General features: G+C 44.6%; 1 protein-coding gene across 3 annotated transcripts in view; it reads left to right on the top strand.

Annotated features, from left to right (window-relative positions):
• Positions 1-16470, top strand: part of UBR1 (ubiquitin protein ligase E3 component n-recognin 1) — a 361652-nt gene that overhangs the window by 228574 nt on the left and 116608 nt on the right. For all 3 annotated transcript variants that reach the window (XM_073577633.1, XM_073577632.1, XM_073577631.1), the window contains 2 exons: positions 1034-1082; positions 1183-1337. In XM_073577633.1, the coding sequence (XP_073433734.1) occupies positions 1034-1082; positions 1183-1337 (204 nt within the window). The remainder of the gene's footprint in view (positions 1-1033; positions 1083-1182; positions 1338-16470) is intronic.

Here is a 16470-nt window from a genome sequence, read left to right as displayed (position 1 = left end):
GCACATAATGAGCAATGGACTGTCTTTGTGAAGAATGGGTGATCTGAGTTCCCTAAAGAGAGATGTTCTTTTGTAGCCCTTTCAAACTTTGCTTAATATAGAAGTCCTAAATTTGGGACCCTAAAACTTTACGTAGCGTTCCTTAAGAAGGTATTAAAGAATGCATTACTTTAAATATCTGTCGGGCAGGCGATTTTTATTCAGACTATTTGGCTAACAGCTATCTCGCATACACAGGAGCATTTGCTCTGACGAGGACTACCGTTTTCTTTGTGTGTCTAACCTGCTGTCAGACATGTCTGATGACCCCTTATCTCCTAAAGAACCTGATTTCCCGCAATATCTTGGGTTGTGGGGCCTCTGCCTAAAGCCATTGCACAGTTCCAGCATTGCCTGTTGTAACCAACCCACTCTAGCTACAAATGTTAGGCTGGTTTCACAGTTGCGCTTTTGTGCGCAGCGCATCGTGCGCACCCGTGCGCATGCGCACTGCGCACCTATGTTTAACATGACGTGCGCACACTTGCGTTTTCGTGCGCATGCGTTTTTTTGTCTTTCGCGCCAGGCGCGCCAGACGCAACATGTTGCATTTTTTGGTGCGCCCTGTCTCGGCAAAACGCATGCGCAAAAACAACACATTGAAGTCTATGGGAACGCATGCGTGCGCATGGTCTTGCGCACGGTTGCGGTTTTTTGCGCATGCGTTTTTGAGTTAAACAAGTCTAGAATGTTCTCTAGACAATGGAAAAAAATGACACACCTAAAAACGCATGTGCATAAACTCAAACGCATGCAAAAATGCATGTAAAACACAAGCAACGCTGCGTTTTTTTGACGCATCAGCGTGCGCATGACGTTAAAAAAGCGCACGTTTGTTTTGCGTTTTTCTTTGCGTTTTTTTTTTTTTATGCGCCCGATGCGCTGCGCAAAAAAACGCTAATGTGAAACTAGGCTTACAGATCTGTTTGTTTTTTTTTTTTTTCTGAAGCAGAAATATTAACTATGGAGTTGTAAAAGATCTTCTCATTTACAGGCTGAGCATACGCAGAAGAAAAGACGGAAACAAGAGAATAGTTCTGAAGGTAAATCTATCGGCCACCTAGGATCTGCTAGCTAAGCTATGCTTAACAGTAAAAAGAGCAACATTTTTGTCTGCGTATTCATTTACTTATGATCTTGCAGCGTTACCACCGCCTCCACCTCCGGAGTTTACTCCAGCTTTTCAGAATGTCAGTAACTTGCTGTGCTGCGATGTGATGATGCACCTTCTTCGGACTATCCTCCAGCGGGCATCCAAGGAGGATGCTACCATGTGGACTGAGGGCATGATACAAATGGTATGCGCATATTCACATCTTCCTCTTTATCCTTCTCATTTTCCTATGGGCAAAGTAAAGTGGCAATTGCATAAAGGCCATTATCACCTAGGGGTGTCAAAGAGATGGGTTATTGTTAAGTTTGCCATCACTTCATGATCGATGTGAGAAACCAGTCACTGCTGAGAATGGACCATTGCGCTTATTTAGCACTACGTCCCAGCCCTTCCCTGTGAAGGTAATCAGAATGAGGCATACAACAAAATGCAAGAATGTTGGTTATATTGTAGAAATAGTAACCAGCTAGTCCTTGGATCTGCTGCCGTGTATAGGATTAGCCTGTAGACACCTTTTACATTCAGCAAATACCAAGACCAGCCATCTTATGTGTGAACCAACTTATATGTTATACTATGACTACTCACACTACCGCCACAAAACAAATATAGTATGTGTGTATATAAATTTTATATTATGTATATTATTTTTTTTGTGTATATATAGCAATTTGTGAAAGTATTCAATCCGTTTGGCATATTTTTTTTTTTTTTCCTCTACCTCAAATCCTAGGATTTTTTTTTTTTTTTTTTTTTTTTTTTCAGGGTTTGCATCAGTTCATGAAAAAAAAAAAAAAGTCTACAACTGTGAATGTTTGGTTTACTTTTTATTGTGAAGCCATCCTATAGGATAGAATAACTGAAAACTTCAGTGTGCATAACTATTCACCCCCTAAAGTCAGTACTTTTGTCGCGCTTTCTTTTCCTGCAATTACAGCTGCAAGTTGCTTTGGATAAGTCTCTGAGCTTTGCACATCTTGCTACTGAGATTTGTCCCTTCCTTGAGGCAAAACTGCTTCAGCTCATTCAGGTTAGATGGTTTCCTTTGGTGAACAGCAATCTCAATTGGATTAAGGTTTTGACTTTGACTAGGCCACTACAAAACATTTTCAATCTCTGCTCTGAATCAACTCCTGTGTTTCTCCACTCCATTCAATGTCAGCAAGCAGTTAATCCTGAATTCTTTGTGTCTTCAACTATGCAAGCTTATATCTGATATACTGTATAGTTATTTCAACTTACTCTGAATGTCCCCTTATGTTGTGAGGTCAAGAAACTTTTCAAAGTGCTTTATGATCCATGTAGTGCTGGACATCTGTTTGTGACCACAACATTTATTGGGTCCTGCTGTCTCAATTTAGTTTGATTAGCGAGGAGAGAGCAAAAAAAAAATAAAAATCTAAGCCTTAGCCTCCTATATATTCAGACATAGCTTGGGGGAGCATTTATGCAGGGGGCATTTATGCACATGTAATCGAAGTACATGTATCAAAGTACGAGGCAGTTATAACATGACAATTAGACAGGGCAGGAGACAGGTAAGACCTTTATATACATCTTTATAAGAGATAAAAATAAAGCATTTAGAGAATTAAAGCAAGTAGGTAGTGATGAGGCATTAACTAAATACAGAAGATTAAAGAAATTCTGTAAAAAGCAAATCAAGACAGCAAAGATTGAGACAGAGACTCATTGCCAGAGAAAGTAAAAATAATCCCAAAATATTCTTTAACTACATAAATAGTAAGAAACTAAAAAATGATAGTGTTGGTCCCCTTAAAAATAGTCTGGGTGAAATGGTGGATGAGGAAAAAGCCAATATGCGAAATGACTTTTTTTCAACAGTATTTACACAAGAAAATCCCATGACGGGTAACATGATCAGGGATCAAAATTCGCCATTAAATGTCACCTTCTTGACCCAGCAGGAAGTACGGCGGCATCTAAAAATCACTAAAATTGACAAATCCTCGGGCCTGGATGGGATACACCCCCGAGTACTGCAGGAATTAAGCAGTCATTTATAGACCATTATTTTTAATCTTTAAAGATTCCATAATAACAGGGTCTGTACCACAAGACTGGCGTATAGCAAATGTGGTGCCAATATTCAAAAAGGGGACTAAAACTGAACTTGGAAATTATAGGCCAGTAAGTTTAACCTCAACTGTGGGTAAAATCCTGGAGGGTTTTCTAAGAGATACTATACTGGAGTATCTGGAGAAGAATAACCTCATGACCCAATATCAACATGGGTTTACATGGCACCGTTCCTGTCAGACTAATCTGATAAGCTTTTATGAAGAGGTACGTTCCGGACTAGACCAAGGGAATGCAGTGGACGTGGTGTACATGGACTTTTCAAAAGCTTTTGATATGGTGCCACACAAGGTTGATACATAAAATGAGAACAATGGGGATAGGGGAAAATGTGTAGGTGGGTTAAGAGCTGGCTCAGGGATAGGAAACAAAGGGTGGTTATTAATGGAGCACACTCGGACTGGGTCACGGTTAGCAGTGGGGTACCACAGGGGTCAGTTTTGGGCCCGCTTTTAACATTTTTATTAATGACCTTGTAGGGGGCATAGAGAGTAGAATTTCAATATTTTCAGATGACTCTAAACTCTGCAGGGTAATCAATACAGAGGAGGACAATTTTATATTACAGGAGGATTTATGTAAACAAGAAGCTTGGGCTGATAAATGGCAAATGAGCTTTAATGGGGATAAATGTAAGGTCATGCACTTGGGTAGAACGAACAAGATGTATAATTACGTGCTTAATTGTAAAACACTGGGCCAAACTGTCACTGAAAAGGACCTGGGTGTATGGGTGGACGACAAACTCATTTAGTGGCCAGTGTCAGGCAGCTGCTGCAAAGGCAAATAAAATAATGGGATGCATTAAAAAAGGCATAGATGCTCATGAGAACATCATTTTACCTCTATATAAGTCACTAGTGTGACCACACTTAGAATACTGTGTACAGTTCTGGTCTCCGGTGTACAAGAAAGATATAGCTGAACTGGAGTGGGTGCAGAGAAGAGCGACGAAGGTTATTAGGGAACTAGGGGGTCTGCAATACCAAGACAGGTTATTACACTTGGGGTTAAGTTTGGAGAATCGAAGGCTTAGGGGTGATCTTATTACAATGTATAAATATATGCGGGGACAGAACCAAGACCTTTCAAATGATATTTTTACTCTTAGACCTGTGACGGGGACAAGGGGGCATCCTCTACGTCTGGAGGGAAGAAGGTTTAAGCATACTCAGAAGCGGATTCTTTACTGTAAGAGCAGTGAGACTATGGAACTCTCTGCCATATGATGTAATGAGTGATTCCCTACTAAAATTTAAGAAGGGACTGGATGCCTTTCTTGAAAAGTATAATATTATAGGTTATATACACTAGTTTCCTTAATATTGCGTTGATCCAGGGAGCTAGTCTGATTGCCGTATGTGGAGTCGGGAAGGAATTTTTTTCCCCAATATGAAGCTTACTGTTTGCCACATGGGGTTCTTTTTGCCTTCCTCTGGATCAACATGTTAGGGCAGGTTAGGACAGGATATAGGTTGAACTAGATGGACTTAAAGTCTTCCTTCAACCTTAATAACTATGTTACTATGTTACTCCCAGTACATTTGGAGTGCAACAAATATATACCATATGCATTTGTGTAATTTATATCCTGGCCACTGCATTCACACACATCCACCGCCCTAGCATTAACTCTCTACACTCTATCCATATCGGCCCCTCAGTTCTTTCCTCTCCTATGTATAGCACTCACGCTCTTTTCACATTGTTAAATTGCACAGATCCAGTCAGTCGCACCATTCATCATAAGAGAATCTCTCACAAATCACTTAACCATCTGCTCACTCTTTCTATCTCCTCCTAGTCGCAGGAGACATTGCTCCCTACCCTGGTCCCCCATGTTACAGAAAGTCAAACCCCCCAACTGCTACACTCAGAAACCCCTGTAATCTTATTAATATTCCCTGCATGCCATCTGTCTCTCTTAATTGTGCACTTTGGAATTCACGCTCAGTGTGTAAAAAGCTCTCCTTCATTCATGACTTTTTTCCCTTCCCCATGACAGCACCGCACATGAGAGAAGGTACCCGCCCCCAGGAAACAGGAAACCTGTAGCAGAGACATAAGAAGGGGGGCGGCACCTCTCCCCTCAGTTTGGTTTCCTGTTTCTTGCGGGCAGGTGCCTGGGGCAGAGCGGTACCTTGGAGGGATCCCCCTCTGATGATCCGGTCGGGAGGCCGAGGTCCGGGGGGAGAGAGCGGCAGGGGGCGCGGTCGCGCGCGCCTGTCAGCCCAGCTTGTGGGCGCTGCAAATGGCGTCCTCCTCCTGTGACTCCCCGGCGGCCGCTCCAGTGGGAGGCAGGGCCGGGGTAGGCGTGGCCACCATGACGCTGGCGCCGATTGAGTGGCGACGGCTTCCGGAGTCGCACCGGAAGTGACGTCGCATGCCGGGGGAGCGGTGTACTGGGCATTTCCAGGCGGGAGCAGTCCCAGAAGCGCGCACCGCTCCTCCATAAGAAGGGAGTCGCGGCAGACGCCACTTGTCCCAGAGAGGCTGCACACAGGCTCCACGTATAGCCAGCAGCAGAACGAAATGGATCCTGAAGTTGGAGAGCAAGTCCAGGAGGAAAAGCTACCAGCTGCCGGGGTACCCAGAGGGCCGGGTGAGTGCCTTTGTAAGGCAGCACAAAATATTAACAAAGGCCCTGTGTATGTTTTCTGTAGGGAAAGGCCACATCCAAACAAAAGAACTAAGTGTGCGTTATGTAAAAAGGCCCTAGCTAAAACGTATGACAAGCGACTCTGTCGCTCGTTCATTAAAAAGACAGTGGCCGAAGAGTCACCATCCCTGCTCCAAAGCATTAAACCTATGATCCGGGATCAATTAAAGTCGACGGTGAAAGAGGAAATAAAAGAGCAGGCCACACATAGCACCGATATAACGCCTTCCTCACCCCCGCCCCCACTGCCTCCCACAGAGATAACTACTGATATTGAGTCTGAGGAAGAGCAAGGGGAGATAGGGGCCTCGGATTCAAACCTAGACTCCTCGGACGAGGAAAAGGGGCGTCCATATTTTCTATCTGAGGACATTGGGAAATTGCTAAAACTTGTAAGGTCCACAATGGGACTTGAGACGCCAAAAGAGCCTAAATCAATTCAAGATGCTATGTTTAGCAATCTTGAGGGGAAAAAGCGAAGAGTTTTTCCCTTCCATGATAACCTGCTAAATTTAATCAAGAGAGAGTGGAAAAAACCCAACAAAAAAATGTCCATACCGCAGGCGCTCAAACGAAAATACCCGTTTGATGAGGAGGTATGTGATAAATGGGAAAAGGCGCCCAGACTAGATGCCGCTATTGCTAGTACATCCAAAGGGATAGCATTGCCATTTGAAGATATGGGCGCCCTAAAAGACCCCCTTGACAAGAAAGCAGATGCTTTTCTAAAAGCTGCTTGGGAAGCATCAGCTTGGTCGTTTAAACCAGGGGTGGCTGCCACTTGTACGGCACGTGCTATGGTCAGGTGGTTAGACGAATTAAGTGACCAAATTAAGAATAAATGCCCAAGAGAGACACTGCTGGAGGCAATACCTTTCCTACAGAAAGCAGCAGGATTCCTGGCTGACGCCGCAGTAGATTCCGTCTGAGGTGCTGCCCGTGCATGCGCCCTTTCTAATTCAGGCCGCAGAACACTTTGGTTAAAAAACTGGTATGCAGATTTCCAGTCAAAGGTTAAACTCTGTGCCGTCCCCTGTGAGGGCCAATACTTATTTGGAAAAGCACTGGACGAAATTTTGGAAAAAGCATCAGATAAGAAAAAACGGTTTCCAACCCCCTTCCCTAGGCGTCGGTGGACTGAGGCTCACTTGTCCTTTCGTGGAACAGGGAATAGAGGGAGCCGAGGGCGGCCAGACGATAGATCCACGCGGGGTAGGCCCTGGAGGGGAAGGAAGGAGAGAGGTTTGCTCTTTAGTAGAACCACCCCGAGACCCGATACCAAGCAATGACGCCAGGGCGGTTGGGGGAAGGCTTCGATTCTTTGTCCATCAGTGGGTAGCATTGCCCACCTCAAAGTGGGTAACCAATCTGTTGGCCGAGGGCCTACGACTCAGTTTTCTAACCCTTCCTCCTCAGAGACTAAAAGTGACCTGGGTAGCCAAGAAGAATCAGGCTACATTAGAAAAGGAGATCCAGCTCCTCATTCAAAAAGAGGTACTTATAAAAGTACCATCTCATCAGAAAGGGAAAGGGTTTTACAGTACTCTGTTCCTCACGCCAAAACCAGATGGGTCACTAAGAACAATATTCAATCTCAAAGCCCTGAACCAATACAGCAGAACAGAAAAATTCAAAATGGAGACCTTGGTCAGCAGTAAAACTACTCGACCCAGGTTGCTACATGGCAGTAATAGATCTTACCGATGCCTATTACCATGTCCCAATATGGGAAGAACACCAACAATATCTGAGACTGGTAGTAGAGGTTGCTCAAATCCCCACTCATCTACAGTACCGGTGCCTACCCTTCGGGGTATCAGTAGCCCCGCGTATATTTACGAAAATCATCGGGGAAGTAGCGTCCTTTATAAGAAGGGAAAATATCCTGTTAGTACCTTATCTGGACGATTTCCTGGTTATAGCAAACAGCAGGGAAAACTGCGAAAAGGCGGTTACAAGGGTCCTGAAGATATTAACCAGGTTAGGCTGGATGATCAATCTGAAAAAGTCCAAATTAACTCCAGTACAGTCACAAGAATTCCTGGGAATTCAGTTGGACTCATTAAAACAACAGTGCAGCCTTCCAGGAAGGAAAATTGGAGCTATCCACAAAAAAATACAACGGATACAGTCTGGTCGAGCCATACCAGTAAGAGAAGCAATGTCGCTCCTGGGCACGTTAACAGCGACAATTCCAGCGGTCCGGTGGGCACAAAGCCATACGAGAGAAATACAGTGGCAGATCCTGTCTGAGCAGGAGAAGAGTATTTCCAATCTAGATCGGGAGATTATCCTCTCCCCTCAAGTGCAGGAGTCCCTAAAATGGTGGCTGAGCACCGAAAATCTAAACAGAGAAGTGCCCTGGACGACTCAAAACTCGGTGGTATTGACCACGGATGCAAGTCTGTGGTTGGGGGGCACACATAGGGAAACAAACCCTACAGGGCCAGTGGGAACCCGGAATGAGGGAGGCATCCTCAAATCTAAAAGAACTGGCAGCCGTAAGGCGAGCCCTTCCCCTGGTAAAGCGAAAAGTACAAGGGAAACATGTCACCATATTATCCGACAACAGCACGGTCATAGCATACATAAACAGACAAGGGGGTACAAGGTCGGCAACCCTTATGGCAGAGGCCAGGGAATTATTCGCTTGGGCAGAAAACAATATTCTATCCTTATCGGGTACACATTTAAAGGGGGCAGACAATTATCTGGCCGATTATTTAAGCCGTCATGTACTACACCAGGGAGAATGGTCCCTAAGTCAAAAAATATTTGGGGAAATCTGTGCTGCCTGGGGCACACCAGAAGTAGACTTGTTTGCCACCAGGGAAAATCGGAAAGTGGACAGGTTCTTCTCCCTAAATCCAAGAGAGCGGCCAGAGGGGGTGGATTCGCTACTACACCTGTGGAAATTTCACCTGGCATATGCGTTCCCCCCCGTTGGCATTGATTCCAGTAGTCTTAAAAAAGATCCGGCAGGAAAAAGCTCGAATAATCCTGATTGCGCCCTTCTGGCCGAAAAGGGCATGGTTCACATGGCTCAGACGCATGTCTATCTCGGACCCATGGATCCTCCCACATACCCCGAATCCGCTATACCAGGGCCCAGTGGAACACACCAGAGTTCACGGGCTGCACCTCACTGCGTGGAACTTGAGAGGGGACTCCTTCTAGCAAAAGGGTTCTCAGTCCCGTTAGTAACCACCCTGCTCGCTAGCAGGAAGGAGGTAACTTCACAAAAATACCAAAAAATTTGGGAAAAATTCTTAGTTCACGGGCTGACAATTGACTAGAACAGCCCAGAAAATACCAATAAAGGAGATCCTAGAGTTCCTCCAGAAAGGGCTGGAAAAAGGACTATCCACAAGCACCTTAAAAGTGCAGGTATCGGCCCTGGGTGCATTGTTTGATCAAAAACTGGCAGATCACTCATGGATCTATAGATTCATTCGGGCCTCCTTCACATCCAGGCCCACAAAATTAACACCTAAGGTAGCTCCCTGGGATCTAAATTTAGTATTAAGGGCACTGACAGCATCTCCATTCGAACCGATTGCTTCCATACCAATAAAGGCGCTGACACTAAAAACAGTACTCCTGGTGGCCCTAACCTCAGCTCGTCGTGTTTGCGAGCTGCAGGCGATATCTGTAAATCCACCATATACCACCTTTTTGGATGATAGAGTGATCATAAAAACTGATCCAGCCTTCCTACCAAAGGTAAATTCCACAGGGAGCAGGAGATAATTTTGCCCTCGTTTTGTTCGAAACCCAAATCCCAGGGAGAGGAAACCTTCCATTGTTTAGATGTCAGACGTTGCCTGCTTCAATATATAGAAGCCTCAAAACCATGGCGACAGTCTTCAGCCCTTTTTGTCTCCTTTCAGGGGACAAACAGGGGTAAAAAAGCTTCAAAGTCAACGATTGCACGATGGCTTCGTATGGGTATTGCACTAGCTTACTCTTGTTCAAACCAGACTCCCCCACTGGGTGTAACAGCTCACTCTACAAGAGCCATAGCCACGTCCTGGGCTGAAAGGGCAAATGCTTCAGTTGAGCAGATCTGTAAGGCAGCAGTATGGTCATCACCATCCACTTTCTTCCGACACTATAGACTAGACCTAGGGCCCTCAAATCTGGCCTTTGGGAGAAAAGTGTTGTCTGCTGTTGTCCCACCCTAGGAGTCTATTCTATCTTTCCTCTCATGTGCGGTGCTGTCATGGGGAAGGGAAAAAATGATAATTACTTACCGGTAATTTGATTTTCCAGAGCCATGACAGCACCGCATTGTTCCCGCCCTATCTTGGTGATGGTTGTGTGGTGCACCAGAGGTTTTTAATTATATCTGGATGTGTAGATATATGTATATAGACATGGATTTAAAGGAGAAGGGGAATATTAGTAGCGCTGTCATATAACATGTATGTAAAGTAATAAGGCGGGTTACCTTGCATACTCTGAAACAAACTGAGTGGAGAGGTGCCGCCCCCCTTCTTATGTCTCTGCTACAGGTTTCCTGGGGGCGGGTACCTTCTCTCATGTGCGGTGCTGTCATGGCTCTGGAAAATCAAATTACCGGTAAGTAATTATCATTTTTCCTTTCTAATTCTCTTAACCTCCTGGCTCTTACTGAAACCTGGATCCAGCCGTCAGACACTACCGCTGCTGCTGCTCTTTCATACGGGGGACTACACTTCTCTCATACCCCAAGATCAGACAATAGAGCAGGTGGAGGCGTTGGTCTGCTCCTATCACCAAAATGTACCTGTCAGGTTATCCCTCATCTACCCTCACTAGTCTTCCCTTCTTTTGAGGTCCATGCTGTCAGACTCTACACCCCCTTCTCCATTTGAGTGGCGGTGGTGTATCGTCCTCCCGGCCCTTGTCAACAGTTCCTGGATCATTTTGCCACTTGGCTTCCACATTTTCTCTCCTATGACATCCCTACCCTCATCATGGGAGATTTCAACATCCGCATTGCTCTTCCCCTCTCCCCATCTGCTACTGACCTTTTATATCTAACCTCCTCGTTTGGCCTTTCGCAGCTTACTAATTCTCCAACGCATGAAGACAGAAACTCCCTCGACTTGGTCTTCTCTTGGCTTTGTGCAGTGGATGATTTTGCAAACTCCCCTCTCCCGCTCTCTGACCACAATCTTCTTTCATTCTCTATCAAGAACTGCCAGGCTGCTCGGGTCACCCCCACTGTCCATATTTATAGAAGCATACAGGCCATTAACACAAAGAAACTTATGAAGAACTTGCAGTCTTCATTGGCCCCTATCTCCTCCCTCTTATGTCCTGATTTTGCATTGAAGCATTACAATGAAACACTTCAAAGTGCCCTGGATGATTTTGCACCCCCTATAAATAGAAGGGCTGTGGAGTCGGAGTCGGAGTTAGTTTTGGTCGGAGTCGGTAGAAATGTACCGACTCAGACTCCAGCTTTAAAAAAAAATGTATTAATATTTCATAATTGAACTTTCATATGAATTTTATAAATGTTACTCAAATATATATGTTCTATCAAACTATGAACAACAGTGATAAGCAGTTCTGCTGGAGATAGAGACATTTCTTACTTCTTGTGTGTCACTGTTCTCCACTGCCCTTATCTAATCTTATACTTGGTTAACCTCATGCTGCCCCAACCCCCCTACTTACAATGTATGAAACTGAAAGTGAAAATGTGTTGCAAATTCTTAGTAGTAAAGCTCCTCCTCTAGACTAGATCGTACTAGGTGTGCGTCTTCCAAGCATCTCACAGCTGCCTGCTACTCAGAAGAGGAAGACTGTAAGAAGTATTATCCTTTCAACAAACTTTGCATCAGTTAACTGTGAGTACATGAGGAATAATAACAGTATTACTGACCACTATATCAGTTGTACGACCTGGCAATAATTTTGTACAATTGTTTTTAGGAAAAACAATTGTCATTTGGATTGTGAATGCAGAATTAAAAACCTGAGAATGTCAAAGACGCATCACATTAAATCAGCTGTATTTGAACATTTCACCATCACTCAAGATAGACATAATGTTTTCTGTCAGTGTATGACAAATGATCCAGACGAAAACAAATGCTGTGAAGCCAAGATGAGTGCATATTCAGGCAAAGATAAAAATGCTCCTACCAGAGCTTCTAATCTAAAGAGACATTTACAGCGCTTTCATCCAGAAGTACTGAAAGCAGTGGATGAGAAAGACTGCATCCAAACCAATGAGCCAGTGCCCAGCTCTTCCAGCCAAACAAAGGAGCAGAGAACTTTGCAGCCATCAGTTGCAAGATATTTTGTCAGTGACAAAGTTACTGTGACAATGGATACATTTAAAAAACAGATCATAGAGCTTGTTGTAAAGGATAGTGTGCCTATTTCATTATTTTCACGACCAGCTTTTATGTGTCTGAATGGGGAAATGGCCCGCAAGCTTGGTGTTTCTCTGGAGAGAGAGAGAGTATTAGAAAATTAGTAATCGGGGGCGTGGCCTAGCGCGGATGTGAGTGGACGCTAGGCAGAGGAGCTCCGCCGTCAGCTTTATGAAATATCCTTAATCAGGCCGTTCTAACACTGACCTGGGCACATCTATTGGCACAGTGAGTGCCCAAGAGTCGGGAGGAGACGCCGGGAGTGCAGAGGAGCGCCGAGATGGGGAGGAGGAGGCAGAAAGATATCGGGAAGGATGGCAGCGTGACTGCACAAGATGGCGCCGGGAAAGTGGAGGAGGCGCGGAGACAATCTGAGAGCTTTGGTAAAAGATCACAGATCCTTCAGAAGCTGCAGCGCTTTGCAAGAGAGGAGGAGGGGGACACCGAAGAAGGTATAGTGCTGGAGGGAGAGGGGGTGAGCGATGAAGCCGCAGGAGAAGAGGGGGAGGGGAATTCGCTGCCCCTGAGTGTGTGTCTGAGGAGGAAGACAGTGGAGCTGATGATGAGAGCCAACCTTGAAAGATGTCTTTATGGTGGTGTCGTTCTGCAAAAGGACACTGACTAGGTTGAATAGCCGGGTTGATAAGATTAAAGAAGAAATCACTGGCATTAAGGAGGCACTGAACAAAGCAGATACCAGGATGGGTGCTGTGGAAGAGACGTTGAGCACCACTGAGGACTCTGTAAATAAAATGCAGAAAACTCAGACCCAGCATGCCCAAAAGATATCAGAAGTGCACTTAGAACAGGACGATTTGGAAAATAGATCAAGGAGGAACAATCTCAGATTTGTGGGTTTTCCGGAAAAAGCAGAGGGCAACGACCCCACCGACTTTATTGAGCAATGGATCCTATCCAAGTTCGACAGAGACACGCTTTCCAGGGTGTTCGCGGTGGAGAGAGCACATCGTGTCCCCCTACGACCCCTCCCGCCGGGTAGTGCTCCCCGTACTATGCTGGCCAGGATACTGAATTGCAGAGATAGACTATCCTCCGGGAAGCCAGGAAGCTGCAGGACCTCACGTTTAATGGAAGCCGTATTGAAATATATCCGGACTATTCAGCAGAGGTCCAGAAAATGCGGATGAAATTTGGCGAGGTCAAGAAAGGAATGAGAGCGCTGGGAGTGAAGTATTCTATGATGTATCCTGCTAAACTGAGAGTAGCAGCGTTGGGGTCTGTTCAGTTCTTCCCGACCCCAGAAGAAGCCGTCAAATGGATGGAGAACAATTGTTCCAAGCTGGGAGCAGAGAGAGACGGAGAAGGATGAAGTAGTGACTCTCGGACATATATCCTTTTTTCTTTTTGATGTTGTGCCCCGAGGCACCTGGTTTTTCAGAAATATTTTTAGGGGTGTTGATCCCCGGGTGTTTTTTGATGATTATTGCACTATCCTTGTTAGACAATGCTATGCGGCCTGATGAGTATTGATGAGTATTTTTGTTTTTGACGGAGGGAGTGATGGACGCCAAACGAAGGAGACTCAGTGGCTTTACATGGGTTTAAAGTAATTGGGTGCTGGCTGTACCCTCTCTCGTTGGAAAGAGAAAATCAGCTAGATTGGGATGAAGGGGAGGGGGGGGGGGGGTCTTGTTATGGGGGAGTTCACATACTGCAATGTAATATAGTGACCACAGGAGATCGGTTATATTTTTAGGACATGAGTGGTGATGCAAAAATTCTAAGTTGGAACGTACGGGGAGTGTCAGATCCAAATAAAAGAGCGGCAGTTATGGCAGAAATTAGAAAGCATAACCCAGATATCGCATGTCTATTAGAAACTCACTTGATTAAAGGAAAGGAAAATTGGTTGGAGAAAAAATGGGTCACTCGGGCCTATCACTCTATGTATTCGGCTTACGCAAGGGGAGTATCTGTACTGATACACTCTCATACTCATTATGAAGAAATTGATTCTTACATAGATAAGGATGGACAGTTTGTTTCTCTGCATTGTCGAATTTCTGGAATATGCAAAATTGTGGTGGCCCTCTATATCCCACCCCCATATTCGAAAAAGAAACTGCAGGAGATTTTTGAGTGGATTGGGGGGAGAGGGGATTGTCCAGTGCTAATATTAGGAGACGTTAATAATGTTATGAATGAGTATTGGGATCGGGCGGGTAATGGGGGAAATTGCCCTAGGAAAGACAGGATGACTCCATTTGGGACATATGTTAGCGAAATGGATATGATAGACTTATGGAGAGTACGTAATGAGGGGAAGAAATGCTTTTCGTGTTATTCGTCTTCGTATCACACTTTATCACGCATAGATTTAGCACTAGGTAATAGGGGCATGGACAGAATGGTTGGGACGGTGGAATACTTAGAGACTTATCTCCGATCACAGGGCAGTTGAGGTTAGTCTGAGATTGGGAATGGGAAAAGGGAGGAGAGCAGGGGGGACAATTCATCCGGAATGGCTCAAATGTTTAAACATGGGAACTATTAAAAATGATATTGAGTTCTTTCAGTTAAACGAAGGCACTGCTGATCCATTCATAGTATGGGACGCCATGAAAGCTTACTTGCGGGGACTATTCATACGAGATATCTCGAGGCAGAAGACGCGAATGAGGCAGGTAAACCAAGAGGCAGCAGATAGGCTCAGCTGGGCAGAGGAAGAAATGATATTTAGACCCAATGCCGACACCCAAAACGCATTAAAAGAAGCACAAGAAGAAGTAAATAAGTTATATCTACAAGGGATAGATAAGAAAAGGGCATTCCGAAAAGCATTGTTCTATGAAGAGGGGGAAAAGGTGGGACACTTATTATCAGTGATTACTGCAGCGCAGAAAAAACCCTCACAAATATATAAAATTGTCACTAAAGATGGGGTAGTTCACAAGGACACCGCCGGGATATTGGAATGTTTTAAGGAATACTATGTAGAATTGTATACTTCGGAATTGAGGGCCTCGGATCTGGAGATGGATAGATACTTACAAGAGATAGTTACCTAAGTTAGACGATATTGATAAACAAAACTTGGAAGAATTATTTACTGTGGAAGAGGTAGAGAAGGCTATCCTATCATTAACAAATGACAGGTCACCTGGATCTGACGGGATCCCGGGTGAAGTGTACAAAGAATTAATAGAAATAGTAGCGCCTAAACTTAAGCATGTATTTGAGGTGGCAGCAGAGAAGGGGGTATTGCCAAGATCTATGAGGGAGGCTGTAATCGTGGTGATTCCTAAGGAAGGGAAAGATGCCTCATCCGTAGAATCCTATAGACCAATATCGTTATGGACATCAGATGTTAAAATACTAGCCAAAATGTTGGCGATACGAATGTCTAGAGTTGTTCCAAAATTGATACATCCAGACCAATCAGGGTTATTACAAAATAGATCTACCGCCATTAACCTGCGAAGACTGTTTTTAAATATTCAAATCCCAGCAGATAATAGGGGGGAAAGGGTGGTGGCCTCACTGGACGCACGGAAAGCATTTGACAGGGTAGAGTGGAATTATTTATGGGTAGTACTGAAATGTATGGGATTTGGGCACAGATTTATCTCCTGGGTTAAGTTACTGTATGTAGACCCGAAAGGATATATTAGGATTAATGGGGAGACCTCGGAGGCATTTGGGTTGTTCAGAGGAACTCGTCAGGGATGTCCATTGTCGCCGTTATTTGCTGTGGCGATGGAACCGTTAGCGATTAAAATTCGTAACTCCAAAGAAATACAAGGCTTTAGATATGGGGAATTGGAGGAAAAGATCGCCCTATACGCAGATGATATACTCCTATTCTTAAAAGTCGGCGGAGAAGCACTGACTGAGGTCATGGGCCTTATAGGGAAATTTGGATTCTTTTCCGGATTGAGAATTAATTGGGACAAGTCATGTATCATGGGGATTGATAGAGAGTTGGGATGTCGAGATGTGGGGGAGGCAGTTGGACACTTGAAAGTAGTTAAGGAGTTTAAATACCTCGGAATATGGGTATCAATGCCTATATCTAGATTTCTCTAACTAAACTTGGACCCATTACTAGTTAAATTTAAAGTTAAGACGACAGCATGGTGTAAACTAGTACTATCAATAGTGGGGAGGACGAATCTAATTAAAATGATAATGATGCCTCAGTTGATGTATGTCCTCCATAATGCCCC

Source organism: Dendrobates tinctorius, unplaced genomic scaffold, assembly GCF_039654945.1.
Source record: "Dendrobates tinctorius isolate UK_male_01 unplaced genomic scaffold, ASM3965494v1 ptg000057l, whole genome shotgun sequence".
In the NCBI taxonomy this organism is placed as follows: Eukaryota; Metazoa; Chordata; class Amphibia; order Anura; family Dendrobatidae; genus Dendrobates; species Dendrobates tinctorius.
Note: the sequence above shows the minus strand (reverse complement) of the source record. Positions and strands in the feature narration are given on the sequence as shown.